Source organism: Laetiporus sulphureus (assembly GCF_001632365.1).
Source record: "Laetiporus sulphureus 93-53 unplaced genomic scaffold LAESUscaffold_14, whole genome shotgun sequence".
Taxonomy (NCBI): domain Eukaryota; kingdom Fungi; phylum Basidiomycota; class Agaricomycetes; order Polyporales; family Laetiporaceae; genus Laetiporus; species Laetiporus sulphureus.
Window position 1 is genome coordinate 524,715 of NW_024468523.1, and position 14,115 is coordinate 538,829.

At 54.2% G+C, this 14,115-nt stretch overlaps 6 protein-coding genes across 6 annotated transcripts; 2 read left to right on the forward strand and 4 right to left on the reverse strand.

Annotated features, from left to right (window-relative positions):
* Positions 1–184: 184 nt before the first annotated feature.
* LAESUDRAFT_758326 (uncharacterized protein) lies at positions 185–1,260 on the reverse strand (the record flags this gene model as incomplete). Its single annotated transcript, XM_040912434.1, has 4 exons — positions 185–622; positions 678–795; positions 846–918; positions 972–1,260. 4 exons carry the CDS (start codon positions 1,258–1,260, stop codon positions 185–187), a joined length of 918 nt encoding a protein of 305 aa, XP_040765502.1.
* Positions 1,261–1,413: 153 nt separating this feature from the next.
* On the forward strand, positions 1,414–3,973 carry LAESUDRAFT_758327 (uncharacterized protein; the record flags this gene model as incomplete). Its single annotated transcript, XM_040912435.1, has 5 exons — positions 1,414–3,243; positions 3,301–3,423; positions 3,489–3,704; positions 3,773–3,889; positions 3,944–3,973. 5 exons carry the CDS (start codon positions 1,414–1,416, stop codon positions 3,971–3,973), a joined length of 2,316 nt encoding a protein of 771 aa, XP_040765503.1.
* A 673-nt stretch (positions 3,974–4,646) lies between these two features.
* On the reverse strand, positions 4,647–5,316 carry LAESUDRAFT_724760 (uncharacterized protein). The gene has a single exon (XM_040908688.1). The coding sequence runs from the start codon at positions 5,271–5,273 to the stop codon at positions 5,028–5,030; it is 246 nt and encodes an 81-aa protein (XP_040765504.1). The 5' UTR covers positions 5,274–5,316; the 3' UTR covers positions 4,647–5,027.
* Positions 5,317–5,568: 252 nt separating this feature from the next.
* LAESUDRAFT_105074 (uncharacterized protein) lies at positions 5,569–6,133 on the reverse strand. The gene is made up of 2 exons (XM_040901175.1): positions 5,983–6,133; positions 5,569–5,919 (listed from the first exon to the last, which is right to left on the reverse strand). The coding sequence occupies exon 2, from the start codon at positions 5,883–5,885 to the stop codon at positions 5,604–5,606; it is 282 nt and encodes a 93-aa protein (XP_040765505.1). The 5' UTR covers positions 5,886–5,919; positions 5,983–6,133; the 3' UTR covers positions 5,569–5,603.
* On the reverse strand, positions 5,613–8,219 carry LAESUDRAFT_724761 (phosphate transporter). The gene is made up of 11 exons (XM_040908689.1): positions 7,997–8,219; positions 7,881–7,934; positions 7,758–7,816; positions 7,588–7,704; positions 7,420–7,526; positions 7,234–7,357; positions 6,799–7,178; positions 6,477–6,732; positions 6,162–6,420; positions 5,983–6,101; positions 5,613–5,919 (listed from the first exon to the last, which is right to left on the reverse strand). The coding sequence occupies exons 1-11, from the start codon at positions 8,137–8,139 to the stop codon at positions 5,894–5,896; spliced, it is 1,644 nt and encodes a 547-aa protein (XP_040765506.1). The 5' UTR covers positions 8,140–8,219; the 3' UTR covers positions 5,613–5,893.
* Positions 8,220–11,859: 3,640 nt separating this feature from the next.
* On the forward strand, positions 11,860–14,098 carry LAESUDRAFT_651066 (phosphate transporter; the record flags this gene model as incomplete). The annotated part of the gene is made up of 10 exons (XM_040904282.1): positions 11,860–12,020; positions 12,081–12,134; positions 12,205–12,263; positions 12,318–12,464; positions 12,525–12,631; positions 12,682–12,805; positions 12,863–13,245; positions 13,300–13,555; positions 13,605–13,863; positions 13,918–14,098. The coding sequence occupies 10 exons, from the start codon at positions 11,860–11,862 to the stop codon at positions 14,096–14,098; spliced, it is 1,731 nt and encodes a 576-aa protein (XP_040765507.1).
* Positions 14,099–14,115: the final 17 nt, after the last annotated feature.

A 14,115-nucleotide genomic window follows, 5' to 3' on the forward strand; every position in this document is an offset into this window, starting at 1 on the left:
AAGGGGAAGCGGATCGCGACGAGGGACTATCCGCAGGACGAGCCAGCGAACGCGGACGAGATGAGCATAGGATAATGCGAGGGCTCGTTGTGCTCGTGCATATCATATATGGTGCAGTGCATTCTGGCGATTATGGCGCAGATCTAAATCGTAGCGGGAGATTCATCTTCGTAGGTTTGGGCGTCTATGTTGCAACTACACCCTTACGCATGGTATCCCTGTGATACTGGTATCGTAGAGGATCGTCCTTGTACACCGGCCAGCTACCACCGTAGCCCATGGCATAGCCTGCCGCCTTGGCTCCCCATTCGAGAAGCGGCCGCCAAAACATCGCAGGAGGCCGAGGTTCAGATGCGCGAGAATGCTTCCGCCGCCGCCTTTTTTGATGGGTATCTTTCAATGCATACACCGATGCGGTTGGAATTACAGAAACGACAGTACAGGAAATGTCGTTGTAGGAAGGATTGTGCGGGGACGGTAGGACCTCTGAGCCTGGCTTCAGGGATGTTATCTTGGGCGGCTCCGGTGGGTCTTTAGGGATCTCAGCTAAAAACATCTGAGGATGTGGTGATGGAAGTTTGGCTTGTACATGAAGGATCTTCTTGTCACTTTGCGGGTGCGACTACACGGATATGAGTAAGCTATTTGAATGGAACGGTGCATCAGAAGTCACGCACATGAAAGATCTTTTCCCCTTCCTGCTCAATCCACCCGAAGTCTACGGCGACCGCTTGTGCTTGAGATCTTCGTCGCTCCGCCTCCACGTCATCATCTTCGCATTCAGGTTCCTTCACACTGTGGACGATTAGCAAGTGTATTTGCATTTGCACACGAGGAGGGCTGACTTTAGAGCCGGGATTGGCTGAGCACTCAATGAGACAGGTTTAGGAGGTAGCCTCTCTGACACAAGACGGAAAGCTGCTGTCATTGTGAGCCAGATCGCGCGATGCCAGCCACGAAAACAGACGAACGCATAGACTCCACCAAGTCTGTCCCCGCCTCGTCATTCCGTTTCGTCTTTCGCTTCTTTTTCTTTCTTAAATGCTCCTCTTCATCGGCCATTGACGCGTCCATACTGAGATAAACATCACCGAGAGATCTCTTCACCAACTGCTCTAGCTCGCTGAGCAATTTGCTGCGATTCTCGTCCGTCTCACCAGACCTAATGACAACATCGTCGTCTTTAAGGGCAGCGCGCGTAGTGATTTCGAGAGCGTCGCCGTTGAGGGTAGGATTTGAGAACTTTGGCACCGTAAACATGAGATGGACGTTGTCGGGGTGAGTAAAACTCGAATCTCGATCCTTTGTTTGGATCGGAAGCCTTTGGTATACAACGCCACGTGGTGATCGTACCCTTAACCCGATCTCCCTCATCCGCGCCTGTACAACCCTGCTTTCTCTCTTCCTCCAAAAATGTCTGCACATCCAGAAACACCACAAAAGCCGATGAAGCGCAAGAAATTGCGCGCTCTCCATTCGGCGCAGTCCGATGCAGCTCCCAGCGTGCCGAAGCCGGCAGACCAGCCGCAGAAGAAGAAAAAACATCGAGAGGATATGTCTGCATCTTCACTACAGGCCGAACAGCCAGCATCGTCTACAAAACGCGAGACTGTACGCACAAATACGGCACCCGCTGTACAGCCGCCTCTGCCGCCATCGACTCACGGCGATGCGCGCGAAAAAGCAGGTAAGAAACGGCGCGATAAAGCGGAAGGACTTGTTTCCATTCCCCCTCCAGCTGTTACATCGGCGTCTCAGGAGGCAGAAAAACATGTTGATAAGGGGGAAGCTGGAGAGAGGAAGGAGAAACGGAAGAAGGCTAAGGCGAATGCATCCGCACCTGCTGTCGCTCCGGCGAGTGTCCCTGCATCCGTCGCTCAACCCAAGGATGATGAACAAGAGACCCAAGCATCTGCAAAGAAAATAAAGCGAAAGCAAAAGGCCCAGGCGAGTGTTCTTGCACCTGTGGAGCCACCGAAGACTGCAGCAACAACATCTACGCCTGAGCAGCAGCCCAAGAAACGCAAACGAAAGGCAGACGCGGACTCGAAGTCTGCCGCGCCTGAAACCGCCACGCAGGACACGTCTAAGGAAGCAGCAGGCGAACTGCAGCCGACGGCGGGAGACGTGAGTATCGCAGACACCACCAAGCAGAGCAGGAAAAAGAGAAGGCTACAGGCCGGCGTGGTTGCCACGCCAGCGGCGCAGCCTGTTAAGGCACCAGAGGCAGCCAAGAGTCTGCACGGACAGGCAGGACAGGAGAAGGAGGAGAACGCGCAATTTAATGCCGCTCTTACTGACGAAGCCGTGCCTATCGCCTCTGAGAAGAAGAAAAGCAAGCAGAGGAAGCAAGTTGTGGCGGAACAGAGCAGCAAAAAGCTGCCTGCATCTGCAGCGCTCGCTGAACCCGAGGAGCTTTCCAGCAAGAAGGCGAAGACCGAGTCGAGTGCCCTGAAAGCCTCGCAGGCTGCTCCAGCAAAGGAGAGCTTGAAGAGCCGCCGTGTCCGTGCTCTTGCAGAGGAAAAGGAACAGCCGTCGCAGCCTGCCCCCGCGACGGAGAAAAAGAAGGCAAAGCCGTCTCAACCCACTCCTGTGAAGGCGACTGCGACAGCATCACTCGCCTCCGCGAAGGAAAGCGGGAAGAGGTCACAAGCAGCTTCTAAGGAGAAGTCGGTGTTAAAGGATCCGGCTGAGGAAAGAGTGAAGGCGCAGCTTGCCCTTGCGAAGGAGACCGGGAAGTCTCCTGCAAAGGAAAGCGCGAAGAGGTCGAAAACTCTACCCGCGAAGGAGGCCACGAAAAGGCCTGTGACGAAGGTCCCAGCGAAAACTGCACCAGTTCCCAAAGCGAAGAAAGCGGCGAAGACAAAATCCCCATCTCCTCCACCAGAAGCTTCTGAATCCGATGAGGACGAGGAGGAAGCTGTCTCCATTAGCGGTGTGGAGGTTGAAGAGGAGGAGGAGGAGGAGGAGGGGGCAACTAGTGATGACGAGGACGAAGAATCAGTCATCTCGGGTAGCGATAAAGAGAACGAGGAAGAAGTGGAGGAGTCGCTGGCAGGCAGCGACAAGGAGAACGAAGAAGAGGATGAAGAACATTTGTCCGGCTTTTCCACGGACGATGACGACTCTTCCGACGACGAGAGGGCGGAAGAGTGGGAGAATGTTGGCGTGTCAGAGCTGCCGACCGTCTCCAAGGACGATGCGGTCGTGAAGCAGAAGCTGGCGAAGGCGAAAAAGTATCCGGTATGCATTATTCCCTTCTCGACACACTCTCTGTCCTGAGTTCCGCTTGTTGTGCAGAGCGAAGACCGCGGAGTGATCTACCTCGGCAGGATACCGCACGGGTTCTACGAAGACGAGATGCGCGCATACTTCTCGCAATTCGGCACCGTCACGCGTCTCCGGATCTCACGTAACAAGAAGGTACGTCGCTCATTCCATTCATCTACAACCTATTCGCTCGTCCGTTCTAACAATGCCATTCATAGACCGGCCACTCGAAACACTACGCGTTCATCGAGTTCGACTCCGCATCTGTCGCGAAGATCGTCGCGGAGACGATGGACAACTACCTCCTCATGGGACACATCCTCAAGTGCAAGGTTATTCCGAAGGATCAAGCCCACCCCAAGCTGTGGGTCGGCGCGGGCAGGAAGTGGCGCACCGTGCCGCGCGCCCGTGTGGTAAGGACGCAGCACAACAAGGTGCGTTGTGGATCAGGATCGTTGAACTGCGTCGATATGGTGTTTTATTGACGACTGATCAACCACAGAAACGCACGGGGAAAGAGCAGGAGAAGGCGGAGGAGCGGCTGCTCCAGCGCCAGAGCCTGAAGAAGCGCAAGCTGGAGGAGGCAGGCATCGACTACGATTTTGAAGCCGTTGCATACGTGCGTCTTCCAGGATTTCTCAACCTCCATACACGCTCTGATGTCATCTTGCAGAAAAAGAAGGGGAAGCTTTCCACGGCGTGAACATTGATGCTCGTCCTTTTCTCTGTTGGATATCCGTCTTGCCTCTGTTCGCTTGTTCAGTCTCATTACTAGATCTCTGTCCTCGACCATGCAGTCTCTACGGTTGACACAGGCGCAGGACCTGTTCAGGTCTTACTACGTGATGCTTTAGTCTCTGGGATTCGTTGCTAGATCTGGCATGCTGTAGCATCTATTTTCGTTCCAGGAACTAGGCCTTTCTTGCATTTATCGGTGCTACCGGTGCGCAGTATCATTTCTACGGCCTTGGAATCTGCCATCGTCGTTGATGGCCTTCAATATGACAAACATGGCCCTGTTCCGGTGCTACGGTCGCATTTTCCATGGCATGATTTCGTTACTCGTCAGAACCTCCCACCTTCGGCCTTTTACAGGCTATCCCACAGCCGAGGGCGTACGTCCCAGTGGCGTCTGCGTGGGGTTGCTAAGCCAAGACCATGACAGCGGTATGACGTGCCTGACAGCGAGCCCACAGCAGCAGCTAGGTGCCGGTGTCGTTGTCACCACACATGCCGTGCAGTGCACACTACGGGCCGGATCCAGTTAGCCCGACAGGTCCCAATGGGGTGCTCGGGCTCCGCACCGCCTTTGCGTGATGATGTTTGACGTACGAACGTGCATCGGCGTGCCCCGTGCGCGGGTTGGATATTGCTTACTGAGCGCAGGGCGGCGGCGGCGTGCGCTGGAATTTGGTCGAGACCAGTTCCAGGGGGTTCTTGCTTGGCTGCGCGAGGATCCTTGCAAATGGCGCTGATTACACCAGGGACGTTGATGATTTCGTATCGTGGAGCGAAACTCTGTTGGGCGTTGAGTGCTAGAACATGACTTTTTCCCCCCGCTGGGCGCATTTACATAACCGTGAAGACGTGATTGGCACTGTAGTGTGTGCGTCAGTCGTTGGTTCCGTCTTCTCTCTCCCGTCCAGGACAGCCTGGGCAATGTACGCCGAACAAGATTATTTGCACTCAACTCGATAGTCTCGAATCACAAGTATAGCTGGCAGTCTCGAATAGTCCCTCATCTCGTACGTTCCATCCTACAGCCTCCCCTTAGCCTTCCCCCTCCCCTTCCCCTCATCCCTCTTCGCCTCCTTCAACGACCCCCTCCCTGACCCGCGCCCATAATCCGCCGCCTGCTCGCCCCTGTTGTGCGCCACCACCTGTGGGTTCTCCTCCTGATTTCCCATGAGCTGTTCCTTTGGATTGTCCTCTGGTCGGTTATCCGACGGCTCGGACGGCTCTGCGAAGCGCGAGGTCTCGAGTTGAGGAGCTTTGGGCGGCATGGTGATGTGAAAGTTGTTTGAGTATGCGATGCTTGATCAACTGGGCGCGTTATCTTTGAGAGAAATGTTTCTAGTATTTGATATAGAAGAGCATACGCTTTTCAACTCCTGTAGCTGTCGTTACGCGACAGAGACGTTATCGTGTTATGATGAAATGTGCGCAGGCGATGCAGTCGCTTGCAATGTATGTCCTGTCCTTCTACGTCATGGACGCCCCCCACCGCTCCATCATTGTGAGAACTCCACCGATCGCAAGTTGGTTCCGCACAATCAAACATACACACCTTCCTATCTCGGACACTCCACAATTTCCCACGCTCGGCATTTCTTTCAGTCAATCGCGGGGCGAATCGAAGCAGTATGCATCGGGCAAGGAGCGTGGGTATATTCATTACATGCAGCCCGCAGCGCGTCCTGCGCGTTCACGCATACAAGGCTGCGATACATTACAGTGAACGTAACAGTCTGGCGCACACACGCGCGCGCCATCCACGAGAGTGAGTGACTAAGTAATGAGAGCATAAATACATCATGCAGCGACGGGATAGAGACATTGAGCAGCAGTGTGAGTGATGAAGCAAGAAATGGAAGCGGGAAGGAAACGTCTGGCATACACTCAATTATGAGTCTCCTGAAGCAGCGACACCTGCATAGAAGACAAAGACGAGTCAGCGCTGGATGGTGGACAAGGGTATGAGGCAGTGCTGACCTTCGATGAACCCTTCCTGCTTCTCGTTCGAGAGGTCTTCCAACGTCTCGTTCTTCGTTTCCCTGATTAGCAACGTCGAGAAAACGCCCGTCAACATAAACAGCGCCAATATCTCAATACTGCATCGGCCATCCGTCAGCCACCGCTCCTCCCACCAAAACACAATACAGCCAACTCACATGTGCTTCACAAAGTGGTTCGTCCCGCCAATGTTGGCCAACCGCGCAAAGCCGACCTGCGAAATGACCGCGCCGAGCTTCCCGCTCGCGGCCGAGATACCGTGGCTCGTCGACCGGTAGCGCGTCGGGAAGGCCTCGCCGGGGACGATGAACGTCGTCGTGTTCGGCCCAAAGTTCTCGAAAAAGTTCGCGAGGCAGTACAGAAACACAAACGCGCCTTTTGCGCTCGTCGTCGCCGTCAGCTTGTCAAAGCCAAAGCCTGCACGCACGTCCTTGACTCAGCAACACCGCTCTCGCGGTATGAGAAGAACGCACCCATGATGACGAAGAGAATCGTGAGCATGATGAAGCCCATGAGCTGGAGTGGCTTGCGGCCCCACCTGTCGATGACGAGGAATGACGCCCAGTAGCCGGGAATGTACCCAGCGACGGTGAGTATGATGTTCCCGACACAGATGTTGTGCAGGTTCGTGTATATCTTGCGCGTCCCCGTCAAGCCGTTGCTTGGCGTGCCAAAGCCGATAGCCTCGAGGATGATAGACTGGTTCAGGCCCAAACCGTAAAACGCAATCTGCATCACGATCCTCATTCAGCCGACGCTCGTCGATACGAAGAAAAAAACAAAACGAAGACTCACGTCCAGCGCGAACCACGAGTACGCACACCCGATCAACAGCTTGAGGTTCTCCCACTTGGAGTAGTACGCCAAGAAGTCGCGCTTGCTCGCCTTTGGCGCCTGCACGCGCTGCACGACCGCGTCCGGGTCGACAAAGTAGCTGCCCGTCGTGAGGAAGTTCTCGACGTCCTGCGACGCCTGCTTCACGTTGCGCTCGACGTCCATCGTGAAACGCGGTGTCTCTGGGATCGTCAGCCGGAAGTAGAGCGCGACCGCGCCTGGCACACAGCCCAGCCCGATCAGGATGCGCCACATGGCGTCGACGCAGGGCGTGTCAGCGGGCCCGTTTATCAGCGTGTCCTTGTATCCCACAACGATGACGAGGGCGACGATTGAGCCGGCTGGTGACGGCTGGTGAGCGGCAAATCCAGATAGGAAAAGGGTGCGGAGACGTACTGAGCTGACCCCAGCCCTGGTTTGCGAACACAGCGGTCATAAGCCGGCCGCGTGAGCGCGCTGAGGCGAATTCGGAAGAGATGACGGCGCTGAGAGGATAGTCGCCTCCGATCCCGATTCCCATCTGCGCGGCACATTCGAGGAGTGAGAGGCGGCGTTGGCGAAGGTGTTTGTGAACGGACTTACGAAAACTCTCCAGACGATGATGACACCCAACACATTGACTGCGTGCGCCTCGCCGGCGACCGCCTGGCCGAATGTCGCGACGATGATAATCATGAGCTCGATACCATCTGTCCGACGCGCATAGTCTTCTTAGTCAATTTCTCGTATACTGGTAAGACGTAGACTCACACATCCTCTTACGTCCGACGACATCAGCCAGCCAGCCGAAGAGAAACTGGCCGATAATGTTGCCCATTGGCGTGGCGACCTTGACGCCAAGACTTTCGTTGGTGGTGAGAGCGCCATCTGGCGTAGAACTATTATTTAGCGCAAGCTGATGGCTCGTGAGGAGAGCTGACTTTTTCCATACACGTAGCCCAACATGGTCGACGCAATGTTGATAGCAAAAATATCATAGCTGCAGTATCGACCAGTAATGAATATAACGTGCATATATATGCGAGGATAAGTAGACGACTTACGCATCTGTGAAGAAGCCGACACCGGCGACCAGCATCACCTTGATGTGGAACCAACTGCGCCGCGGTCGCGAAGATCAGCAACCAAAGCTACATTAAATTTGAACGAGTCAACTGACCTGAACTTGGCATTGTCGACCTCTGCTAGCGCCGCTCGTCGCCTCTCATCGAGCGCGTAGGCAGTGTTGGTCTCATGACCGACCTTCTCCAAGGGGCGATCGGAGCTGCTGGTAGACCCTTTGTCCATGATCTCGGAGGCCATCTCGCGAATCAAAATGCTAGCAAACGAAGAGCGTGTGCGGCTAGCAGGATGGTTGTGGGCGCGAGGAAGTGAGGGACGGGAAGGGGCGGTCGATAGCGGCGGGGACTTTTAAGGACAGGCATCTTCTAGTCCGGCACGCGGGCGTCCCGCACGCTGATGAAATTGGGTAGCTCGTATGCAGGACTCGGCTGATGCGAGAGGATTCTCCCATGCTTCGCGTTCCTTGCACGTTCGTAGTCCCCGGCCAATCACAGCCCGCCCTTCTTGGCGTCAGTCGCCCACGTTTGCCACCGACCGCGCGCACTCGAGAGTCGCTCATTCCAGCGCCCAGCTCTGCAGCCGGGGAACCTGGAGCTCTTCGTCGTCCGCTCCTCTCGCTCGAAGTTTTCACTTGCGAGTCCAAGCTCCGTAGAGAGATAAGCCTCGTTGGTGATACTTTGAATCCTACGTTTGACAGATCTTCCTACCATGTGCTACCATCACACGCGGAGACCCCTCCTCTGAACTCTCGCCTGCTATAAGTTCGGTGGCTCGCTTCGATAGTCGCGGCGTTCTCACAGCTGTAGTGCTCGTCGATTCATCTCCCGCCTTGGTCATGCAGTCTATTAATTCTCTTACGTTTGCCGCAACTCTATCCGGGGTGCCAGAGAGCAGGGACTTTTGGATGGTGCCTGTGTCGCGATTGCGTACCACCCCGGCTGAGGCCTGAGGCGCGGAAGCTCCGTAATTTGTGAATGGCCTCTCGCGACAATTCAGTCCTCCCTCTCAATTATCACCGTGCGCTACGTATCGATGCAGTCTTCTCTACCCCCTACAAAACGAGGGTCGTAAACGTCCATGTCTTGGCTGTGGGTAAGACAGCGCCGTAGTGTGCTCACTGTATTGTCCTAGTGTTGTCCAGGCCGCCAACGTGCTGCGCTCGTATTCTCAATCATTATCCCTGCCAACGCGTTCAGCTATCCTTGCACGGTTGTGCACTGCCTTCTGCGAGCGCACTGCAGCTCTGCCGCTTGTCATGTCATCGCCACAACCCGCATCACCATCACCTGCGCGCCACTATCGCAAGCCACCAATCGCCCCTTATGCATAATCTCCGGGTCGTCTGATCCGCGAGTCATGAACGTGTCCCGTAGGTTCTGTCACTGACGTTGTATTCTTAATCGGATGATTTCCATGCGACGTAAATGTATTACGAGGCAATGATGGTGCTTACTGTCTTGTGTTACAGTTCATGATGCTTTGGCACTGGGCGCTCATTGTCAGAGTCTGCGTCCTACGTCGTGTAAACGGGTCTTCGAGAGGCTCTGGTCGTGTAGATGGATGTTACTCCACGGTGAACTTCTGCCGTACCATTGCACACATTTTCAAGCGAGTCGGTATGTGCCAGGAACTCTTCCCTCCCTCCATCCCGCCCGCTCTGTCGTTCGCACTTCCGTCTGGTTGACATGGCCTTAATAGACATGCGGCAATGCTAGCTCTGCACCATCCGCCACATTGGCGTCGGTGTGCTCTCCACCTTCCATCGTCAACGCGTCTCTCCCAACACATCAATCACACCAACCTTGGCATGGATATTCGAATTTCGAGAGCTGTCATGTTCTTCAGTCCTCCCACGACGAGAGCGGTGGTGCCTGCAGTTCTTGTCAAACTCTTCTCCTATCTCCTCACAACGTCCCTACCTGCAGAGAAAGAATGGTCGGATCATCCTCGCCATTATCGCTCACCCCGGATAACCTATCATATTTGTTGAGTTCAGAACGAAACCACCCCTTCTCTCATCGATCTCCGGGACATAAGCGAACGCAGGCAGCGGATGTGTTCCACGGATCATGTCTGCAGTGCCTTCTTGAACTCTGCTCCTGCCTTCTTTCGGAACTGCGTTCGCGGCGGAGTGCTCGGACCAACCTCGCCGTCATCATTTGTTTTTGAGATCTCAAAATCCGCTGATTGAGACAGAAGATGACCTCTCTACCTCCGGAGAACAACAGGTTCGAGAAGATAGTAAGTTCCATGTCGCATAACGCAGCATCTCAGCTGCAGTTCTGACGCACGTACCACATATGACGAATCCGCTCATCAGTAGCCGTTGCAAATCCAAGATATCCGCTGGTGAAACACGGGATGTCGCGCTCTGTGTCCTCCATAGCTTCGTGCCTCGCTCTGTTTCTTTCATCAAGTTGCAGGTCCTTATCCGCGGAAGCACGTCTTTAGACGTTGAGTTATTGTCATCATGCACAGATCGTGAACGAGCTGATGCACCGCTACCACGGTGTTGTCTCCCACAGCCGTCGCTCGTCCTGTCTCTCTTGCGGGAGCGAACTGTCGTCTATGACATCTACATCAATCAGCTTCCAAACATCTCACCAGGTAGAAAGCCCACCAACGAAAGAGACGCCAAAACTTCACCTCTAACCTGATCATGGTGAGAGCGCCTCACCGGTATGCTTCTCTGTTGGTGGCGGTCTAGGTCCTACCTGACGCCTCTTACTACAAGCATGTGGAATGATCGCGCTGTTCGAGCGGCTGATCCTTATAACCGGGGAAGAACAGTAATCTCGGTTCCGTGGGCGATGCGAGCAGTTCGGTGTTCCATGGTAGCTGTCTTCCCCTGATGCTGTTGCAAAAGCCACCATTCATTGGTCTCGTACCCAAACCTCTCACCGAAAAAGAGGTTTGGGTACGAGACCACCATTCATAGTGTCTACGCGTCTGGTCCTGACGATTGCAATTGCTTCGGATAAGTACGATATCTTTGGTTCGCCTGGCACTTTCCTAATTGATCATCGTCAGACGTGACAGCATCTCACCTCTCCAGGAAGTTCAGACAGTCTCTCCAGTGTCCACGTAAACAGATGACTTTGATGTTTCAAACTCGAGCTTGTTGGATTGTTGGGCCAGACAAGGTTACTTTGAGGATACCCTGAAGGAGCGTTTCAATCGGGCCTCTCCTGTCTCGACCTCCTGATCTGATCTGATCATAGAGTACCCAGTGCAACCAGGATACGATCGCCCTCCTTGGAGAGGGAAATTGCGGTGGAAACCTATTTTCTCCCATGGCGTTCTCCCTCGCTGTCAAATAACTAGCGCGCACGTTCGTGGCATATGCTAGCTAGGAAAGGAAAAGGTCTCGGCCGGGCTACTTACGGTAAAAGATCCCGCGCCCATCTGCGGCGCCTCCCTGCAGCAACATCGGTCGCGAACCCGTTACCAACTCTGGACTCATTATATTCACAGAGAAGCAGTACCCCATACGCTCCCTGACGGCGATCATTGGCAACGCTGCCTTTAGCGTGTTTCGCACGGGGTCTCGCGTGTTCGTACACCCACGCTATCTGGCTGTCGCCACAGCATCTACGGATGTCCAATCGGCTAGGCGGGTGAGGCCGGCTGTCGTTCCACGAACGACGAGTCGGGAGTCGGTTCCTGGGACCTTTCTCTCGACAGTGGCTTCGTCAATTACATATACCCGCGCTCCCACCGCCCTATTTGTTATTTCTGGCGTCATCTCCGTGCTTCTCTTCACGTCGACCGCATCTTCTCACGCTGTTTGTCTAGGCACCCAGCAGATCCGGAACCGCGATCTGGCATGTGTATGTTATACCGCCGGCACCGATTCAGGTATAAAGCGATCTATGTGGCTCGCACCACACTTGTATTGACCCTCTTGATAAGCGTGCTCGTGCTCCACCGCGAATGAATTAGGCGTCTCGCTGCGCCCGTATGGCCACCTCCCCGCGGAGAGTCTCCACGCTGCACTGGAACAAGTCATCGACCCAGGAGTTGCGCAGCCATGTTGTCGCGCCATTTCAGGATGACGCTATCTATCTCATCAACGAGAGACGGCGCGCTGTCCTCGCGGAGATCGATAACGCCAGGTTCTCGTACGTGACGTGCTTGGTTCCAAGTAACCCTTCGCAGAGTTGTTGAAATGGTGGTGGCAGATGGTTCCACATAAAGGTCGCGTTCGTATCTGGTGCCGGATTCTTCGCCGATGCGTGAGCCTACTTCTCATGTTAACACGGATCATATGACATGTTGGGGCGTTCATTAACCTCACAATACCAGATATGACATCTTTGCCATCAACATTGTCGCTTCCATGCTAGGATACGTGTACGGCGACGGTACGTTTTGAAAGCATCCGTTAATTATTTGCATACCGATGGTGGTTGTCGCAGAGGATGATGTTTCGAAGATGTCTGCTGCGAACGGATCATTGGACCCGATGAAGAGTCTCGGTGTCAAGATCGCGACGCCCATCGGGATAATCGTGGGACAATTATTCTTTGGCTGGCTGGGCGACCTTCTGGGCCGCAAGCGTATCTGTAGGAGCACATTATTTCCACACTATGCTGTCGATTTGCTAACTTGGGCCTTCGCCGTAGATGGCCTTGAGTTGATCATCATGATAGTCGGCACATTTGGCCAGGCAATGTCGACCCCCAGTCATAGCGTCAGCTTTGTCGGTCTCCTGATCGCGTGGCGATTTTTTGTGAGTCCGCTGAACCTCATTCACATTTTGCTGTGCTGAGGTACCTGCAGATGGGCATAGGCATCGGGGGAGACTATCCTCTCAGCGCGGTGATCTCCTCCGAGTTCTCTTCTACTCGCATCCGGGGCCGTGTGATGACCGCTGTGTTTGCGAATCAAGGCTGGGGACAACTCGGTAAGTATTCAGGTCTCTTCAGCATCAGGGGCACAAAGGCTCACACACGACTCCAAGCTGCAACGGCTGTCTCCTGCATCGCGGTGCGTGCATACAGGGACAGCCTTCTCGGTGACAGCGCAAATTTCTTCAAAGACATAGACCAAATATGGCGCATCATCATCGGCTTTGGTTGTGTGCCTGCCGTCGTCGCTCTTTACTTCCGTCTTACCATCCCGGAGACCCCTCGTTTTACTATGGACATCAAGCGGAACGTCGAACAGGCAGCAATTGATGTCGACGCATTCCTCACGACGGAGGCATACACCGTTGACCCGGAAGCGGTGTCTCAGAGGATTGCGGCAAGGAAGGCTACGAAGGAGGACTTCCGTTCATATTTCGCGAAATGGGAGAATTTGAAGGTGCTTCTAGGTACTGCTTATTCGTGGTTTGCCCTTGATGTCAGTGGACGTTCGCGGGAGGTCTTTTTCCACGGCTGACACTATACATTGCAGGTCGCTTTCTACGGTCTTGGGTTGAATTCATCCACCATTCTGGATGCTATCGGATTTGGATCGCCTGATGAGAGATTTGTCGGAGGCCGCGCAGCGTACGAGAACCTCAAAAACATTTCTATTGGTAACCTCATTCTTTCGCTTGCTGGGTTCATTCCCGGATACTGGGCAGCCTTTTTAGTCATCGACCGCTGGGGCAGGAAAAGCATTCAGTTGATGGGGTTCTCCATGTTGACCGCCCTGTTGATTACCATGGGTGCGTATTAGCAGCAAGATAGCAAACCTCTCTGACATGGACTACGTAGGGTTCGCATACAACCGCTTGATGGTCGCTCCTCATGGCAAGGCAGTCTTCGTATTTCTCTACTGCCTGGCAAACTTCTTCCAGAATTTTGGCCCCAACACTACCACCTTTATAATACCAGGAGAGGTGTTCCCGACGCGATATCGATCTACAGCGCATGGAATTTCCGCTGCAAGCGGTAAATTTGGTGCGGTGGTCGCGCAGGTCGGCTTTCAATGGCTCAAGGATATTGGTGGCCAGAACGCGTTCCTGGATCACATGTAAGCCCCTTACATCCGATCAGGTGTGCACGACATCGACGGGTTCTCGGATAGTTTGCAGATCTTCGGCTTCTTCATGCTTACTGGCATCTTCTCTACTATGCTGATACCCGAGACAAACCAACGCTCCTTGGAGGCACTTTCAAATGAGCGGCAAGATAGCTTCTTCCGTATTCCTAGTAAACGCATGTCCCTACCTCACGCTGTCAATTCCTCATTGTCGCGCAGGTCGTAGCCAACGCGGGAGTACGG

Excerpts from the sequence above, each read along its gene's own strand:
- LAESUDRAFT_724760 (XM_040908688.1), bottom strand. The coding sequence starts at position 5,273 with ATGCCGCCCAAAGCTCCTCAACTCGAGACCTCGCGCTTCGCAGAGCCG.
- LAESUDRAFT_105074 (XM_040901175.1), bottom strand. The coding sequence starts at position 5,885 with ATGCCAGACGTTTCCTTCCCGCTTCCATTTCTTGCTTCATCACTCACA.
- LAESUDRAFT_724761 (XM_040908689.1), bottom strand. The coding sequence starts at position 8,139 with ATGGCCTCCGAGATCATGGACAAAGGGTCTACCAGCAGCTCCGATCGC. Across the intron at positions 6,421-6,476 it reads GATTCTCTTCGTCATCATGG|GCTTTGGCTTTGACAAGCTG; the intron begins GTGCGTTCTTCT and ends ACGTGCGTGCAG. Across the intron at positions 5,920-5,982 it reads GCAGGAAGGGTTCATCGAAG|GTGTCGCTGCTTCAGGAGAC; the intron begins GTCAGCACTGCC and ends TCTTCTATGCAG.